General features: G+C 45.6%; 1 protein-coding gene across 1 annotated transcript in view; it reads right to left on the bottom strand.

Annotated features, from left to right (window-relative positions):
- Window positions 1-18661, bottom strand: part of OSGEP (O-sialoglycoprotein endopeptidase) — a 613564-nt gene that overhangs the window by 500104 nt on the left and 94799 nt on the right. The window contains exon 3 of the mRNA XM_078648814.1: window positions 11475-11594. Coding sequence (XP_078504940.1) covers window positions 11475-11594 — 120 coding nt within the window. The remainder of the gene's footprint in view (window positions 1-11474; window positions 11595-18661) is intronic.

The raw sequence follows: 18661 nt of genomic DNA, 5'->3' as shown, positions 1-18661 counted from the left end.
ATTTTGTTGGAACATGGGGTGAGAGCAGTTAACGGGCGAACCTTATCAGATAAAACTGGGATGCCAACATACATTAGTGGGCAACGTACCAGCCGCATAGACTATTTTATCATTAACAAGGAGTTTTGGACTAACTTGTTAGACATGAAGGTTCACTCTCGTCCAGAAAGCGACCACAACCCTTTGCTTCTTTCTTTGCGACACCTGCACTCTAACCATGGAGTAGGTTTGACATCTCGCGTAGACTCCGTAGAAGCTCATTTGACAAACCACACACGACGCCCTAAATAGGCTAATGTGGCAAATAAAGTAGACCACGTGAATCATATGAGTATACTGGTAATCAACGCTATAGCTACTCTCCAGGCTGATGCTGCGCATGATGTATCCACCCTCAGAGCTGCTCAGGTTCATGAGCATCTTTAACACGAACTTAAAAGTTTTTTATTGCCAAATATAAAAAATTGGCTAAACCCCCATGTCAGAAGGCTGCTGTCTGGTATAATTGTTCCTGTCGCATTGCTTATAGATCTCTAGCGGCAGCCCTCAGGACTAAAGATGGCGACTTAATAAGAGAGAAAAAGTCGGCATATAAGGCAGCACAATCCCAGGCCAAAAGGGACTGGGATGAAGATCATTGGGTTGATTTGCTCAAAGCTTGTTCCGGTAGAGATATGACAGCATTCTGGCATCTGGCGAAGTGGGGGAGTGGGGACCAAAGTAAAGTTCATATGAATCATGTGGCGCCAGATCAGTGGATCCTACATTACAAAGGCCAGTTCGCATGTGGCTCAGATGTCCATGATATTTTTGTAATGCCGTTTCCTATTCCTGCCAAACATATAACTAAGAAAGAAGTGAAAAATGCCTTCCTCCTGGTCCCGAAAGGTAGGGCTCCCGGGCCTGACTGTATCCCCAGGGACCTGCTCCTCCAAGATCTTGGCACCTGGGCATTGTATATTCAGCTCCTAGTGAACGCCATCGCTAAGGGAGCATCTTTGCCCAGTACCTGGGTAGGAGGAGTAATTCTTCCTATTCACAAAAATGGGGATCGTTCGATACCGGGTAATTATAGACCCATAAGCCTGATTGACTGCATCCAAAAAGTGTCAGCTAGGGTGGTGCTATGTAGACTTCAGGCATGGATGGAGGAATGTCATATCCTCTCTGATCTTCAAGCGGGGTTCCGGCAATGCATTAGCACACCTTTCAACTAGACCACTGCACTGTGGATGGTAGGGTGGGGTGAACTTATAGTTTACACCACACTCCTTCCACATAGCAGTCAAATATCAATACATAAAGTCTGCACCTCTGTCTGAGACAACCTCTTTCAGAAAGCCAACTCTTGAGAAAACTCCCAGGAGGGCTCTTGCCACAACAGGGGCTGTTTTGGTCCTTAAGGGAATAGCTTCTGGGTATCTGGTGGCATGATCCACTACCACCAGAATAAACCTGTGCCCAGATGCTGTTTGGGGATCCATTGGACCAACAACCACCGGTAGTGGTATAAGGGGGGCCTTTGTGGTGCCACCTGATTTGCCACTGGCTTGGCAGGTGACACAGGAGTGACAAACCTCCTTGGTATCTCCTGACATGTGTGGCCAGTGAAAGTGAGGGACAAGCCTGTCCCAAGTCTTGTTCTGGCCAAGATGTCCTGCTAAGGGAATATCATGGGCTAAGGTAAGAAGGAAGCCCCTGAATGTCAAAGGTATGACCAACCTCCCGGAAGCACCAGGATTGGGGTCTCTAGCCTCTAAATAAAGGAGCCCTTCATCCCAATACACTCTATGGGTACCTGGAGCATTCCCAGCAGCCTCAGCAGCAGCCTGCTGTCTGAGGGGTTCAAGAGAGGGGCAGTCCAGCTGTGCCTGCCTCAGGTCTGCCCTTGAAGGTCCCCCTGTCCCAAGAAACTCAAACTGATCAGGCTCAAGCTCTTCTAGGACAGTTCCTTCTTGGGTCTCACTATCAGCTTCCTCAGAAGGCTGATCTTCACTCTGAGGCAGGGGGGAAGGCACTGCCTTAACCCTACTGCTCTTTTTCTTGGTAGGCAACTGGTCCATAGTTTCAGGAGCCAGTGCCTGTTCAGTTTGGCACTTTTTGGCCTGTGACCTGGTCACAGCAAGGACATGTGCTGATATGCCCAGCATCTCTGCATGAGTCCTATACTCCACTTCAGACCAGACTGAAGATTCTAGATCATTGACCAACAAACACGCTACAGGGAGGTCTGAACTTACAACAACTCATTTGAGGCCAGTTACCCCTCCCCAGGAGAAATTAACAACTGCCATACTATGAGTGGTAGTGACATTTCTAGCATTGGTCACTAGGTAAATATCACCTAGTATGATCTGTCCAGGGTCCACAAAGTTAGGCGTCACCATGGTGACACTGGCACATATGTCCCTGTACGCCTGAGCCACTTTATCATTGATTAAAGGTGTCTGTCTGTACTTGCCCAGGTTACTGGGACTCACAATAGAGGACATAGCCATGTCCCCATCACAGACAAGGACAGCTTGAGTTGGTACTCTGACTAGGCCAGAGTCCATCTCAGTTCCCAGGGTTAACCCTGCTACACCCTTCTGTTGAGAACCACCACTATTAGCTGTACTAGGGGGAACAGTTGCCTTAGGGGCAATGGTGGTTGGAGCTGCCTCCTTTTTGGGGCAATCACTGGTCCAGTGAGTATTACTTTTACAAACATTGCACCAGCGTTTCTTTGGACCTTCTTTCTTCTTGGATTTCTTGGAACCCCCCTCATTAGAAGCTTTTTGGGGACCTGGTGAAGACTTCTGGTCTTTTGCTTTCTGATCCCTACCCTTTAGGTCTTGCTTCTTCTGATCACCACCTTGGTTCTGGGTTTTCTGCCTCTCCCTGGTTCTGACCCATTTGTCCGCCTTCTTTCCCAATTCTTGGGGAGAGGTCAGATCAGAGTCAATCAGGTGTTGGTGCATCAACTGGTTCTGACAATTATTAAGGATTTGTTCTCTCATGATCAAATTATACAATCCTGTATAGTCCTTAACTTTACTGCCCAGTAACCAGCCTTCCAGAGCCTTAGTGGCACAATCTACAAAGTCAGACCAGTCCTGAGTCTGTGTCTTCTGGGTGTCTCTGAACAGCAACCTATACTGTTCAGTGGTTAAGCCAAACCCATCAATCAGAGCACTCTTCAGGACAGTGTAGCTGTCAGCATCCTCATCACTAACTGTGAGGAGCTTGTCTCTTCCTTTTTCTGAAAAGGAGAGCCATAGGATTGCTGCCCACAGACTTTGGGGTACCTGCTGTACTTTGCAAGCCCTCTCCAAAGCAGTTATCCACTTGTGGATGTCATCCCCACTCTTGTAGGGAGGGACAATCTTATTTAGGGTTTCGTGGTGATAAGACCTCTCTCTATCCTTAGGGATAATGCTGCCACCAGTGGGTTCTAACCCACTTAACTTTTGCTCTCTTGCAAGAGCAAGTCTCTCTTTGGCTAGGGCAAGTTCTTGCCTCTGAATCCTCAGATTGACTTTTTTCATTCTGGCCTGGTGTTCTCTCCTCTGAGGGAAGTCATTCTCCTCTGAGCAGAGGCATCAGAGCCTACTGAGCCATTAGAAAGGTGAGATTCCCTGGATAGGGATCTCCTCCCTCTGGGCACAGAGTTAAACCTGTTTGGAGGTCTGAAAGGGGCTATGCCCTCTACAGCCCCATGCAAGATTAGGTTGACCTGGTTAAGTTCTAAAACTTGGACCTGGTCAGTGTCATCCTCTTCAGCATCCTCTTCCACTTCACTATCATCAACTGGTCAGGGGAATCTTCTGCTGAGGGCTGACCCTCTTCTGCACTGCCTGAAGGACCTGGGTTAGTGGCTTTCTTAACATCAAACTCCTCTAGGATCTCTATTAGTTTCTTGAGGGTAGGGTTGGACCATTGTTTTAACTTCCTAGTTGTGCACAAGTGCCTTAACTCATGGAAGGTAAAGTTATCCTATCTAGAAGATGCCCTCAGGGGGTCAACTTCTACTGGGAGAGATCTACTAGGTTCTGCTCTCAGAGACATTATCTAGTGAGGTGTGGTGTGTGCACCTACCTACACTAAGTGTTACCTATTAAACCTCTCTAGGAGTTGTAGTCAACGTGTGCTAGGCCCTTTGCTCTACAACAACTAAGTTCAGTAGAACTTAAGTATTTATGACTTGATTTATATGTACCTCTGGGTACCTTAATGTGATCTTTCAAATGATATTTCAAGATTATATGGTAAAACAATCCGCAAGATCTTATCCCAACCACTGCACACCAATGTGAGAAGTTGGCCTGGTATATTATGTTCACTATTTTAGTGAGCACCTTGCACCAGTCCAAACAACCCTTATGGTGATGGTTGTAAAGTCAACGTTATAGACCAGCTAGCCTAGTGGTAGCATGGACAAAGCAGTCTTAGGCTAATACTTCAGAGAGCATGTGAAGCCAATTGTTTTACCAATTATAATCCCTTGAATACCAAATGAAAGGACACCACACAAGGTATATATCAAATATATATGTATTTATTACTAACACAACCCCTCTGCACTCTTTATGAGGTCAGAGTTAGAGATACAGCACAAGTTACTCAATAAGCATACTATAAGTTGCACAAATACAATTCTGCCCTAGGGGCCTCATGAACCATATACTAAAGAAGTGGTATAAGAACCACTTAAGGAAAGGTGAGTAGGCCTAGGGCCTAAGAAATCGCTGGGGCTACGCTGATCAACCAAAGTATACAGGGGCTCACAAAGGTGACCCAATACCCAATTGGATATTTACCTAAAGTACATGGTATGAATTTGGAGAGAGAACAGCTGGGCTGTGGGTCTGATTAGCAGGCCAACAGCCACACTAGAGTTGAAAAACCAGTGAATCAGGGCAAAAAGTGGGGGTGACCATAGGAAGCAGGTCCTACTCTCCTACATTAGTTTTAAACCAACCTAATTAATAGGTCTCTTGTTTTAGAATCATGTTGTATTGTTTCATCTGGCCCTCATGTCTATGTTGTTCCAACTTTTGTGACTTTTTTTATAAATCGAAATAAAGTTTATAAACTGAACTGAAACATATTGTTGGTGCTTATATACAAATTATAACCAAAACTAAAATACAAATCACTGTTAAATATTTTAATGTTTCAAATATACATGGAGATAATCCCTGCAATTACTAGCATTTTGGTACACCTAAAGGGATCAAACAGATGGTAGAGCGAATAAGCGGAAAAATGGGAGATAAAGAAGAAATATTCAAGTGACCTTATTCAATAAGTCAGTGATTAAGTAAAACCAAGCCTTCACCAAGAGAACTATTCGTATCTTGTTTGTCACCTATATGTGATATCAAATACAATCACTGTCACTCATTTGTGAGAGGTGTAGTAGTATTTTTATACAACCGACCAGAGAAGTATTCTTTATCCTTATGCTATATAGTCCTTTGCCCAAATCGTTGTGCAATGGTTTTCAAGAAAATTTCAAAAGGTCCCAAATGCCCAAAAAGAAGGTTCGGAGCTACACAGCTATCCGACGCATCTGCAATAGTGAAAAAGATAATATCCCAAAAATGTAAAAAGTAGCCCCCCCCATTCTTACGTGCGATACTTTGGGATTTGAGTTACACTTGATCCATATTAGAAATACAACTTCAGATTCCAATGAATGATAAAGTCCAAGAATAGGCATTCAATATTTTGAGCTGTTGTCTAGAAACAAAAAATAAAAATGATGTCTAGTCTAGAGAATGAAAGCAGCTGCACCAAATCCACACCGTGACTCCCGCTGTCACACCATAAATCAGTGTCTCATGAGCTTTGACCCTAGTAGTCAAACCATAAAGCGTGAGTGCCATGTACTCAAACCACCAAACAAACTACTTACAACCCAACTCTCTTGTAGACCCAACCTGTATATGCACAAAATATAAACCAGTGGACATATAGTGATCATCTACGTGTCAAAAGCAAAGTGATCAAAGTCAAAAAAGTAACGGAGAAAAAAACGCAAAATAAAAGGGTTTCTTTTTGCGTCAATACGACCCAGAAATAAGTGATGTATAAAATTCGAGTCGATTCACATATACTGTTTTGCACATAATTACTGGTCGCTCTATTTGGCAACTGAAGGAGTCCATAATAAGCTCCCGCTGAGAAAATAGATAAATAATATATAATTGAATAATCTTGCTAACAAATGACATATATACACTCCGTCTCACTAAAATATGCAATCGAGCAACGTCTCTGCTAACTTACCTGGTATCACGCAAAAGTGTCCAACACGCCAATCCGTTCAGAGCAGTAAATCCGAACGTTCGTCTTCATACGTGTTTATAGAGCGTCGCAGTCATGTGACCTAATCAGAGCTAGAAAGCACTAAAAAGTAAGTATCTAAAGGTAGGGTACTGGAGCCCTCGCCATATTAGAAAGGCCAAAATCCTGTAAGTCCTCAAGAGAGATTTCCATAGTACACATACAGCCTGATTCATGAAGCCGAAATCGTCTCGCAAAGGGCCAGATTCTGAGAATCTGGCCCTTTGCAAGCGCTATTTTTGCATTTGAGATTCATCATCCCAAATGCAAAAATCGGTAATAGCGATTTCGCTATTTTGCGAGGAATTACATTTAAGGAATCACTATTTGAGATTCCTTAAATGCAATTCATCATCCATTTAAAAATTGCGAATTCGCAATTTCGGCCCGCTATTTACCGCGAGGTCAAACCTCGTGGTAAATAGCGAAAACATAGAAAAATGCTTTTAAAAGCATTTTTCTAAGTTGCATGTTGCACACACACATGTCCTCTGGACATTTGTGTGCGCAACACCTGTTTCTATTTGCATTTAAGGGGTGCTACAGGGTGTCCTTTGGACACCCCTGGCACCCTTTAAATCGCTATCTTATTTGCGATTAGCTAATTGCTAATCGCAAATAAGGAATACTCCCCATTCATTCCTATGGGCCTTTTGGCAAATAAGGAATTTGTAGGAATCGCTATTTATTTAGCAATTCCTACATGAATCCCGTTTTGCAAGTCCTTAATAGCGATTCCTTATGAATCGCTATTAGGGGCTCGCAAAACGGGAGAATGATGAATCAGGCTGATAATTGTTACACCTTGTTATTTCTTCAGGCATAGTGCGATGCAATATAGCCAATTGGTTACGCAAAGTAAACCATCCAATCATATTCAAACAACTTTGTATCCACCTAATATTGGGGCGGCTTGAACACTTCCGCAAGGGTGGTTCTAACCCATCCTTACTGATCTTTATAATGGGTCTGCATCAGGGCTTAAGTGGGATGAAAAAACTGGGGGGTCTCTCAAAGGGGTTGTGGCCAATGTAATTAAGGGCGTGGCTTAAAAACACTAAGCTAAAAATCTGTGCTTAGCATGCTGTGCCGCCAACTGGTATTTTGATGTTTCTGTCATTGAATCCAGATATACGATACAAGTAACAACATACCTACAACAAGTCAGGACTATTGGCTTTGTCAATAGTTGTTAGTTGCATAAGATAAATCAGCAGCAACTATGGCTTGTATGTAATATTGAAAAAACTTCCACTTAAAACCCTGGTGACACCATGACAATGTTGCTGCTCCCGAGTTTCAAAAAGAGAAGGGAAATCCAGAGAGAAAATGACTCTCTTTAAAGGATTTCCCTTCCTCTATAATGCTCGAAAAAAAACGGACCACCACATAACAGAGCCCTGTAGAGACCCGTTTCAAGGCCCCTTAAAAAAACTGCCGGTGGTCAGACCCGGTGAGACCCAGCCCACTTAAAGCCCTGGGTCTGCTCCAGGAGGGGCGTCTATCAATGTTCTCAGTAGTGCCCACGAGGCTATAGTTTTCCGTATTGACAATATAGGCATCACAACCATCAATTAGCCGGCTGCACCACACCTTGCAGCACAGTAGCCCAGCAACGCACAAGGAAACAGGCAGCACCGAGTGCACCCCCCGAGGTGCCGTCCTTTTACTGGCTTCGCAGATTCGTTGACGGCCGAACTTTTGTGCAACCGATCGTCCTCCAAGACACAGGATCGATATCTGGGTATTTAGCTATGGATAGCGGAGTGTGTGCCTCTGTTAAACATATGTAATACAGTGCTATAGGCACATTCTATGTAATAAGGATGTTTAGAGGGTGTTGATGTTTATTTCTAGAACTTCACTGAATATTCTGAGCACTGCCAATGTTTGAACAATGTAGAATTTAAGGGTGTCCCATTTATAGGTGGTTTATCTCACTCTGCGGTTGTTAGAAAGGCACCACGGATGTATACCACTGTGCCCATCTCAGGAATGTGTGTGTAATGTATTTTACCAAAATACAGAGAGTTGGCCATAGGGCCTGGTAGAAGGTGACTTTTAGTGACAAATGCATAACTGTGGACCTCTTTATTAAACACTGAGGTCATGTGAAATCATTAAGAGGATAACACAATGGGAAGGCGGGGCTTGGTAGCCAAACTAACATGGAGGTCGCGAGGCTCTGTGTTTCTAGGCAAACACATCGCCTCACTCTCCACAGCAGATGAAGCAGAGTTGGCAAGAAAACTGCAGAGAAGACGCCACCCGATGGCGCAATGTGGGGATTCCGTGGAATGAGTGCTGTGCAGGCGGAGAGCGGGAGTGGCTGAAGAGGATCCAGGGCAGAGATGCCCCTTTTGTTCCCCTGGCGGCTCTGCTGCCTCATCGGCAGAGGAATAGTGTGACCCTGTGACACCCCAGGCAAATTTAGTGAGTCACTGCAGGCTGCCACCAGACGAAGACAGGGAGCGGCCCAACAGGTGTGAGGTGAGCTGGCTTGTAGCAGTTGGTGCCCCACCCAGAGCAAACCCATTTTAGAGATGACCTGCAGCTTGTAGCCTGGGTACAACTCGACACTGAGAGGGCCTCTACCCCACTGCCGCTGTGCTGTGAAAAAAGGGAAGGAGGTACCTAGGAGGATTACAGGGGCTGCCGGAGACATAAGAGGCAGAGAAACAGGATTCATAGGTGGCTTGCCCACCCGCCTCAATGTTTTGCCCCTACTGAGCAGGCCATTGTTAAATCACTATTGAGATGCTTTGATTGGGCATCTTCTATCCTGGGACGAGATAGTGTGGTGCCCCCAGGCCTCCTTCCTTTCTTGTGTAATAAGTGAAATGGCCAGGGTCAGGACTGGGAGGTGAATGGAATGTGATCATGGAAGGTGGTGGCAGATGCGGGACATCCACAAGACAGAGAACACTGAGACAGGGGGTCACAAATTCATGATGCAAGGGAAAAAAAATATTTTTTTATTTAAATCGATAAATATGCCAGTGTGCCCCAGCAAGCCAGCATGACTGAGAAGTTGATGGAGCGGCTGGAGTCCCGGGGTGATCCTGAAGAGGTGGCCAGACTATGTTTAATTCTATAGGCTATCAAAGAGACCAGGTCTGCCTTGGAAGAAAAGATAGATGGATTTCAACAGTAGAAGAGGAGGTACAACCCTTCAATAAGGAGGGACCGAAAGGATGTAGGCTCAAGCACCTTTCTTTAACACAGATTGGTAGCAATTCTATCTGTATGCTTCATTGTGGAGCGGGTCCACCACATACTGGCCCCCAGGTCTCCCTCAGAGCACCCCTATGTGCCCGGAGTCATGAGACCCCTGAACTATGCTGGGAGAGACAAAATATTACATACAGCCAGACCATGTCTTTTAGTCTTTCCAGATTGTCAGAATGTGGCAACAATGTACATGATATGGGGGAGTAAATTAGAAACTTAGGGCAATAGAAATCATGTATATGACATTGCACCCTGCAGAGCTGAAAGTGTTTTTTGAGGGAAAGTCCATATTCTTTGAAACACCTTAAAGGGAGCGTGAATTTGAGGGGGGGGGGGGGTTGTAGGGGATGCAACAACTCATTAAAATTCAGTACAAGACTCTCAACGGGGTAGTTCCAAGAAACATCATTCTCAATCATATGGTGTCAACTTGAAATGCGGACGACAGCACCTTACAAAGTCAAGGAAGACGACAGCTGACATTGTGCTAAATAACTGGCTCATGCTTTCTTATTATGACAAGAGACGCAGGTGTTGGGCAATAACTCCAATTCATGAGAAAGCGGAGATCCATCAAAGTTTATATTCTGTTTTTACCAAAGGCTCCATGGGAGTTGCCATACTTTTGCATACATCTTTCCCTTTTGTAATGACGGAAATTTACCATGATGCCCCTGGGAAGGTGGGTTATGATCTCAAGTCTCCTAGAGGCAGAACACTGGACCATTCCATCTGTACAAGTCCCTCCTACATTAGTTGAATATATATTTCTAGGACTTTCCCTGCTGCTGTTTTCTGTGCTCTGGTGCCAGGATGTGGGTAGTGCAGTTGTCCAGGAAATAGCCATATTTTCAACTGTCTTCAGAGATGTATATGCTCCTGAGTGCTTTTAACGCTGGCTCGTAGTAAGGTCCATAGCTTGCCTGCTTGTACTGAGAAAGCATTGCCTCCTACGGATTTCTTATGGTAAGGTGGTATGAGATGAGAAGTGATGCAAGCCTGGAGCGTAGTGTTCTTTGGTCTGTATTGCTTGAATTTAACTTAAAGGTATAGAGGTCATTTTTCTTGAAGGGAGGGGGAAGGAGGGGGGGGGGTCTGTGGACAATGCAGAGTGCCTTGAATATTGCCCTTCTAGCTATAGGTAGCCAGTGGAGTAATTGCAGGGCTGGAGTTGTGTCTTCTCTTGGGTGAAAGTGGAGAAGGCTTGCAGCAGCATTTTTGGACGAGTTGTAGTTTGCATGTAATTAATGTGAGAGCGCCCATGTATAAGCTGTTGGCATAGTCAAACTTGGAGATTATGGTGCGGGGATGGCTCAAAGTTTGTTGTTGTGTAAGATATGGGAAGATGAGCGTGTTATCGTTGTGTAAAGGCACCCTTTGTGACATTGTCAGCATGCAGTATGAAAGATAGGTCTGAATCCATGGTTACTACTAGTTTGTAACTTCTTTAGATGTTCTAGAAGGGGCTTCAAGTTCCATAGGCCGTATGGCAGTATGCTGGCAGTGTTGCACTTGTCCCCAAGTCATAATCTCAGTCTCTGCGGTTTTGAGCTTTAGACACTTAGATAGTATGGTCCTTAACTTTGTAAGAATATAGCACATCAGAGCTCCAAGATGCCACATCCAGAGCTTCTATGGGCTAATTGGTCTGATGGTTCTGTGGACTAATCCATTCACTCAAAAAATCTGTGTTTGACCCCATGTACACTTGTTTGAATCCCAAAAAAATACACTGTACCTTTTACCATTCAGAGTCTATAAAAGGAGTACCACCATTTTATAGACCCTGAAGGGTAAAAGGTACAGTGAGTGTACTTTGCTGTTGAGTAACAAACCGCTTTTATTTAGTACCAAAATGCTCCAAAAGCTGAATGTGTGCTTTACAAATGTGCATAATATGCGGTGTTACGCACCTTTAGTGTAGGCCACGCAGTCGATTTCTCTAGGGCTGATATTTGCCTCCATCAGCGCCTCATGCAGTACATCCAAGATGCATGAACGGTGGTGCTTTGCTGTGTCACTAGGCATGAAACCTGGAAAAGGACAGTTGCCATCAGTATTTCTAAATACATTGATTGTTTAAATTCATTATGTTATTGTCACAATACCTCACAGCTTTCTATAATGTCAATTAACAACACCTGGATCTTGAGAGACTTGCTGGGGTATATACAAGCATTGGCAAAACCAATAGATCTCGCCTATGAGTGATCTATTGGCATTGGCAATCAGGCGGGGATGGAGAACAGGGGGACAGGTGGAGGTGGCGAACGGGAGGGAGTGGAGAACACTCACTGTGACAGAGCGCTACAAAGCAGCCATCGCTGCCAGCGTCATAGTGCATTTTTTTTCCTTCTTTCTTTTGTGAGGGGCAAGAAGAAACAGAGTTGGGGGGAGGAGAACACAAAGCACAAGTTAATTTTATTTACAAGCAGGCGCTCAAGAGTGCTCACATCGCACAATCACCCTCAGGGGACCTTTTGATGCTGATCAGTTGCTGGAAGAGGGGGAGAAAGAAGGAGAGTTAGCTTTGAGGTCCCACATAAAGGAGAGCGCTGTAATATACTCTACCAGTCATCCCCCTCACCCCACCGTACCTCTGCTTATTGTTACTCCTGCTGCACCCCTTCCTCATCAAAAGATGGAGGATGGCTGCAACGTATTCCAGCTGACAAGACAGTTTTTATTTATTTATTCATTTAACCCCTTGCATGCTGGTGACGAACCCCAGCCGTCACGCTCCGCGGTGCTCGTGTGTGGATGACGGCTGGGGTTTGTCACGGCCCGCCCTGTTCGTTTGTTTACCGCACAGCGGCGGAAACGGGCCAGCATCAAAGGGGTTAATGCGATTTTTTATAGCGCGAACATTACCTGAAGGTGTCAGAGCGCTTTACAAAAGAACCAGTTGCAATACATAAGGACTTAGGATTACATGAGTTACATAAAAGATACAAACAGGAAAAAAAATTGCAAATGTACAAGTTGTAAAGTCACAAAGGGAAGAGATACAAATAGAAAACATTGCAAATGTACAAGTTGTAAAGTCACTCAAGGAAGAGATACAAATGGATAAACTCTAAGGATCACATAGGAATGGTAGTGAGTAAAAAGGTCTACTACATATACTAGTGGTTAAGAGTTATCTCTCTATACATATATATATACAAATATATGATTTTCTCAGGATTCCATTTTACCAGTGATTCTGCTTGGACAAGTATATATCACATATTTACAGAGTGAAAAGAGATATCAAAATAATAATAATAAAAAAATTAAAATAAAAAGGATCAGAGAGCGGTATGTGGGGGAGAAGAGTTGGAGGCTGAGATTGGTGAGAGGAGAGAGGGGGACCTGAGGGGGAGAAAGAGATAAGGCAGTCCAGCGTAAGAGAAATGTCTGAAGGTCAGCAGGATGGAATCCAGGGGACCAAAGGAAAGGACAAGAATCTACAAAATGGCGGACCAGAGTCGTAGAATCTACAAAATGGCGGACCCGAGTCGTAGGCATCGATGGAAACCATCTCAACATGGCAAGATGCACCCAGGACAAGAGCGACTACAGGAGAGGGTCCTAAAATCGCGGGGTACACACGAGTTCCAGTCCAATAAGAAGTACAAGTTGCTTACGGTGAAAAGCCTTTATGATATGCAGCAGCATAAACCTCCTCACACGCAACTTGCAAAGGATGGTGCAGGCTACAACGGAAAGAGTGAGGCTGGGGAAAGGCAACAACCGAATGAGGGAGGAGAGCGAGTGGGTATGGTAAAACAACAAGAGAACAACAACTGAGGTAGTGTCGGTGGGTGCCAGGAACACTGACGGGAGGAAGGGGCACAAAGGGGGGTGGGGGAGTACACAACATGATGGAGCCATCTAGATAACATGCAATCCGATAAAGGGCTGAAACAGGAAAGAAAAGGTAGCGCCTAAAAGAACAAGGATTGGAAATGCCAACGGTTTAGCATTTATTTGAGTTAGAGCTATCAGCATTGTAAATAGCAGTCTTTTACCTATGTGTTACCACGTGCATGTATGTGGTATCTAGTGGAATTATGTGGATTGGACTGGATTAGTAAATTGTGTAATTGTGTGGTGTGCAATTGTGTGGTGTGAATTGGATTTGTGTAGTGGAAACATGCGGTATGGTGTGCTTAGGAAATATAAGGATAGTAATTCTGTGGTATTCAGTGTAGTGGAATTATGTGGAGTGGGACTGTGTGTTATGAGTGGAATTGTGTGGATCAGTATTTTTTGTTGTGGAGTGGTATGTAGTGGAATTTAATTATGTGTTGTGCTGTTGAGATTTGTGGCACGATGTGGAATTGTGTGGTGTGGATTGGATGTATGTGGTGTGCTGTGCAATTGTGTTGAGTGGGATTATGTGGTTTGGCATGTAATTGTGTGGTGTGGTATGGAAATGTGTGGATAGCTTTGTGTTTTTGATGACAAAAAAAAACTAAAAATATAGGAGCCTAGCTAGGGTGACTAGAAATTTAAAGCCAAAAACCGGGACAATTCCCAAAAAAAGAGGACTACAATTTTCCTTCAACCCAGCGCACAGAATGACAGTGCTCCTTAGCAGAGAATTACTGAAGAGACAGTAAGAACATACATAAAATGTCATTTATAGAGCCAGTAGCATGCCTGTTAATCGAAGTGTTTTTTTATTTATAACAGTTGCTTAATATCCCTGCTTTGCAAAACATAAAAAAACACCTCCCACCGTTTTCACCTGACCCTCTCTAAAAACGGTGACATGAGCTTAATTTCATGAAATCTGTTGGGACAGCTGGCGAAAAACCGGGACTGTCTGGGCAAATTCGGGACGCCTGGTCACCCTAAGCCAAGCTACAGATCTGTCTGTTTAAAAAAAAAAAAGGAAAGAATTAAAGCTATTTGCGTTGTAAATGTCTCTTACCAGGAGGCAAGATGGCGGCATTTGGCTGTGTACGCGTTCTCCCCCTCCCGATCCAACTTCCCGCCCCGGGCATGCTGTGATCTACTACAGAATCATATGTGTGGCCGTACTATCAGAGATTATTTACAACAAGGGGTGGTGATGGACTATCAGAGAGTCGCTGCGAGAATGATTTTGACTGTCCACGCTTTCTTTTCTGACGCTGCTAAAGCTACGCATTACCAAGTATCTTCCCTGTTGTTCTGTGCTGGCTCTCTCGGCGTGTGGACGTGGAGCACCTCTCGCAGGAACTCCGATACCACCAAAGATGGCGAGAGGTGAAAGTTCATAACCCGATGCTTCTGGGTCTGCGAAACGCACAGTTGGACTGCAACACAGTGCAGGCGGCAGCTCAGTCAACCTGGAAGGCTCTTTGGAGAGACTGAGCCTTGTTGACGATGGGAGGAAAACGGTTGCACCGCTATTCTATTCAGAAACGGTAAGCTACTGGCACTGCTGTAAATGACTGTCCTGTTACAATAGTCAATCCGCGATCTCACCAAGCAGAGCCTTGTGCGTTTGATCTGACTATCAATCAGTGCACTGATGAGGGCTCTTTTACAGTGGGAATACGGGCAAGGAGGGTGTGGTTTCTGGATCTGGAGTGGCGCTGGCAAACAGGGGGGGGCATACATTCTAATGGGTAAGTCCAGGAAACACCACTGCCCTTGCTAGGGGACACTCAGGACACTCCAGACCAGCCCACCTAACACATTTTTGTGGCTCATAAAAAATCTGAACAAAAAGCTAAGAAGTAAAAGATTGGGGGCTACAAGTCCGTTCAGGGCCAGGACCGGAGTGATCAGAGCCATAGGTTGGATAATCCTGAGGCTTTGAAGGACACGGATTCTGGAGATTAATTTGATGGGTCTGAGAGGGAAAAAATGTATCTGAGGATGAGACCCCAGGCGCTATAAGGCATGGTTTGGGGGGAGGAAACATCTTGCAGCGATTGGAGTGAGTCGAGCAGTTTTCACTCTGAAGAGGAGGCTATAGGGAACATGGATATTAGATCAAGCATAGTACAGAAGAAGAAAGAGCTCCCGTGCGGGGCAGACTTAAGATACTGCGGGGGCACTTGCATGGGACTACTCATTTTTGTCTAGCCTAGGGGTGAAAGGGAAGCTGCACCACTGCATACGACTTAGCAGACCATCATGGCACAGAGAGGAGACAAAAATGGAGAGCCAAAGAACTCAAGGGGCGTGTCGCAAACTGCAGTACTCCATTCGCCAAGTCATGCTCAGAATTCACAGAGAGGATCACCGAAGCAGAGACTGGAATTTCAATGCTGGAAGATGAGGTTGCAGTGCAAAAATCCTTTACAGATTCATTGAGCAATCGGAAGTGACGATACTCAGTGGACGTTGATGGATCTAGAGAACCGCCTCAGAAGAAATAATCTTGGAGTTCTTGGATTACCGGAAGGTCTGGAAGGATCAAATGTTTGGAAATTTTATGTTTTGAGATTACATTTCTTACAGAGAGTAGTATACCTGGATTCTACTCTGGGACAGTTCAGTAAAGTCGTTTTGGTTGAATAGTACAATTTTAAAGAATGTCTTTAGGTTTTCAAACTACACACTTAAAAACTTTTCATAGAAAAACAGTCAATGTTATCCTGTAGAAGAAAATAGTGTTATCGGTTTAAAGAGAAGTACTTTGTTGAGGGAGTTGGTGTTCTGGTATTAGACTCTGGGGCAACTCAGGGTTCAAGGACATACTTTTGTTACACCCTCAGCGACATGAGGGCGGCCGGGTGCAGAGTGCTGAGGCCAAATGTTAACCAATGGGGGATAGGGGGCCTCCGGTTGGTGACTGCTGGTGAGCAGGCCACAAGGTTGTGGGAACCAAGCTCCTGGTGTTAGGCTCAGGGCAAAGGGGAATCTGGTTTAGCACACAAAGTGTACCCGCAGCGGCGCCTGGGTGCAGGGTGCAGTTTTGGCGTCAGGTGCCCTGTTGTCTTCAAACGGGGATTTTGGTTTTTAGCTGCAGGCTCAGTCTAGGAAGACGTCCGGGAGGAACCAACAGCTGGGCAGGTTACTTGAAGGGCTCGGGGACATAGGTGCACCTCGGGTTCTTTTCTCCAGGGCGCAGGGCGGCTGGATGCAGGGGTGTCTTTTGAGGTCGAATTTTACCTTACCGGGCAACTCGCATGGGGGGGGTCTCTGTGCAGAGGCTGCAGGCGACGTTGGGGAGTCCTGGAGAGGTCAACCCACGGTGGAGTCAGACTCTGGAGCTCTGGGGGACCTCACTGGGACCAGTGGGCCACTCGAACTCAGGCCGTAGGCGACAGGTGCAGTGGTGGTTCACGGCGTCGGGTTTCTTTTTCCTCAGCAGGCTTGGAGTCTTTCTTTGGTGTTTCTTCTGAACAGAGTTGCTGTTCACAGAAAATCCGGTCTTTGTTGAAGGCGGTAAGTCCTCCAGGGGTTCTGGAGGTCGCTGACTGCAGGCCAAGTCGATTTTTGGCGCAGGATCTCTGGAAAATGCAGACGGCCAGTAGGGCTGGGGCCAAGTCAGTTGTTCTCTGCAGTCTCCTCTGCTGGGCGTCTTCTTTCGTCTTTTTTCTTCTTAGGTTGCGGAAATCTCCTTTCTTGGTTCAGGGCTGCCCCCTAAATACTGTATTTAGGGGGCGCTTTAGGGGTCTCGAGGTCATAGGGCTACTGACCTTAGGGTGACTACACCCTTGGTGTGCTCAACTCACATGTAGGAGTGAGCACAATCCCTAATCCTGATTGGGGAGTGCCTGCCATCTGCAAGATGGGGGGGGACTGAAGAGAGGGCTTAACCTCGCCTCCCCCACTTGAGGGGTGGAGTTGGCAGAGGAGGGCACACCTTCAGGGCTGGCTAGTTTTTCCCGCGAAAAGGAGGGGAGACAGGAAGGGGGCCTGCTCCTGATAGCAGGAGAGACTGGGGTCACATTACAAAGGCTGCCAGGCCTTTAAAGCTCCCCTGCCACAGATGGCTATTCCTGGGCTGGGGGAGGTGTGAACACCTCCGCCCAGGAAAGGCTTTGTTTCTGGCCTCAGGGAGCGAAGGCTCCCACCCTAGGGGCCCAGAAAGATGTCTCGTGGTGCAGGCTGGTGTGTACCAGTCAGGGAACCCACCAGAGGCTGGTCATTTTTCAGTGGGCATCTCTAAGATGCCCTCTGTGTGCATTTTTCATTAAACCCCACACTGGTATCAGTGTGGGTTTAATGTGCTGAGAAGTTTCATACCAAACTACCCAGTTTTCAGTGTAGCCATTATGAGGCTGTGGAGTTCGTAATGACACACTCCCAGCACCATATACTCTTAATGGCAGCACTGCACTTACAATGTCTAAGAATGGACTTAGACACTGTAGGGGTACAGGGCTCATGCATCTGTACCCTCACCACTGGTATAGGGCACCCAGCTAGAGGGGTGCCATATCTACTGCAGGGTGGTGGGCTGTAGGCGCGGCATACAGGGATATGTGCCATGTCGACTCTTCACTTTGTTCTGCACCAAAACACGCAACCTACAAAGGAAGTGTGTGTGTGTGTGTGTAAAGGTACAGGGCCTCTAAGGGTGGCACAATAAGTGCTGCAGCCCTTAGAGGTCTTCCATGGTCACAATGCCCTGGGTATCTGTGGTACCATTGTAAGCCCAGTATGGCGGTATACGTTTTAGTTTTTTCTGGATGGGGAGCAAGGGGGAAGAAACTGGGGGGGGTGTTAGCTTATCTCATCTAGTGGGATAAACGTAGGGTGATGGCGGAACTAGGGTATACTGTGCTAGCTTGCACGCAACAGGCCACCACAACCGGAGGTGTAGCTATTTTGGAAAGTCAAACATACGAGTAGCCGGCATGACATTTGCAGATATATATATATTTTTTTTTGGTGGGTGATTGTGGAAAGGTCTGCTGGAACTACCAAGTTTGTAGTATGCTCGGTTTATGGTTCTAACATGGATGAGGCCCAGATCTTAGAATACAGATCTTGCCTCTTGGCCTACACCTCTGATGTTTTGTGGTGACCTTAACATACATTTAAATGGCCCTGAGTTACAAGCAGGTAATAGCCAGTATAAAGGAAGAACATCTAAGATGTTTAGGGCATTGTAGCAGCTTCTTTCAGATCACGGTCTGATTGAAATGTGGTATGCAAAAAGATA

Source organism: Lissotriton helveticus, chromosome 6 (genome assembly GCF_964261635.1).
Source record: "Lissotriton helveticus chromosome 6, aLisHel1.1, whole genome shotgun sequence".
Lineage (NCBI taxonomy): Eukaryota > Metazoa > Chordata > Amphibia > Caudata > Salamandridae > Lissotriton > Lissotriton helveticus.
Note: the sequence above shows the minus strand (reverse complement) of the source record. Positions and strands in the feature narration are given on the sequence as shown.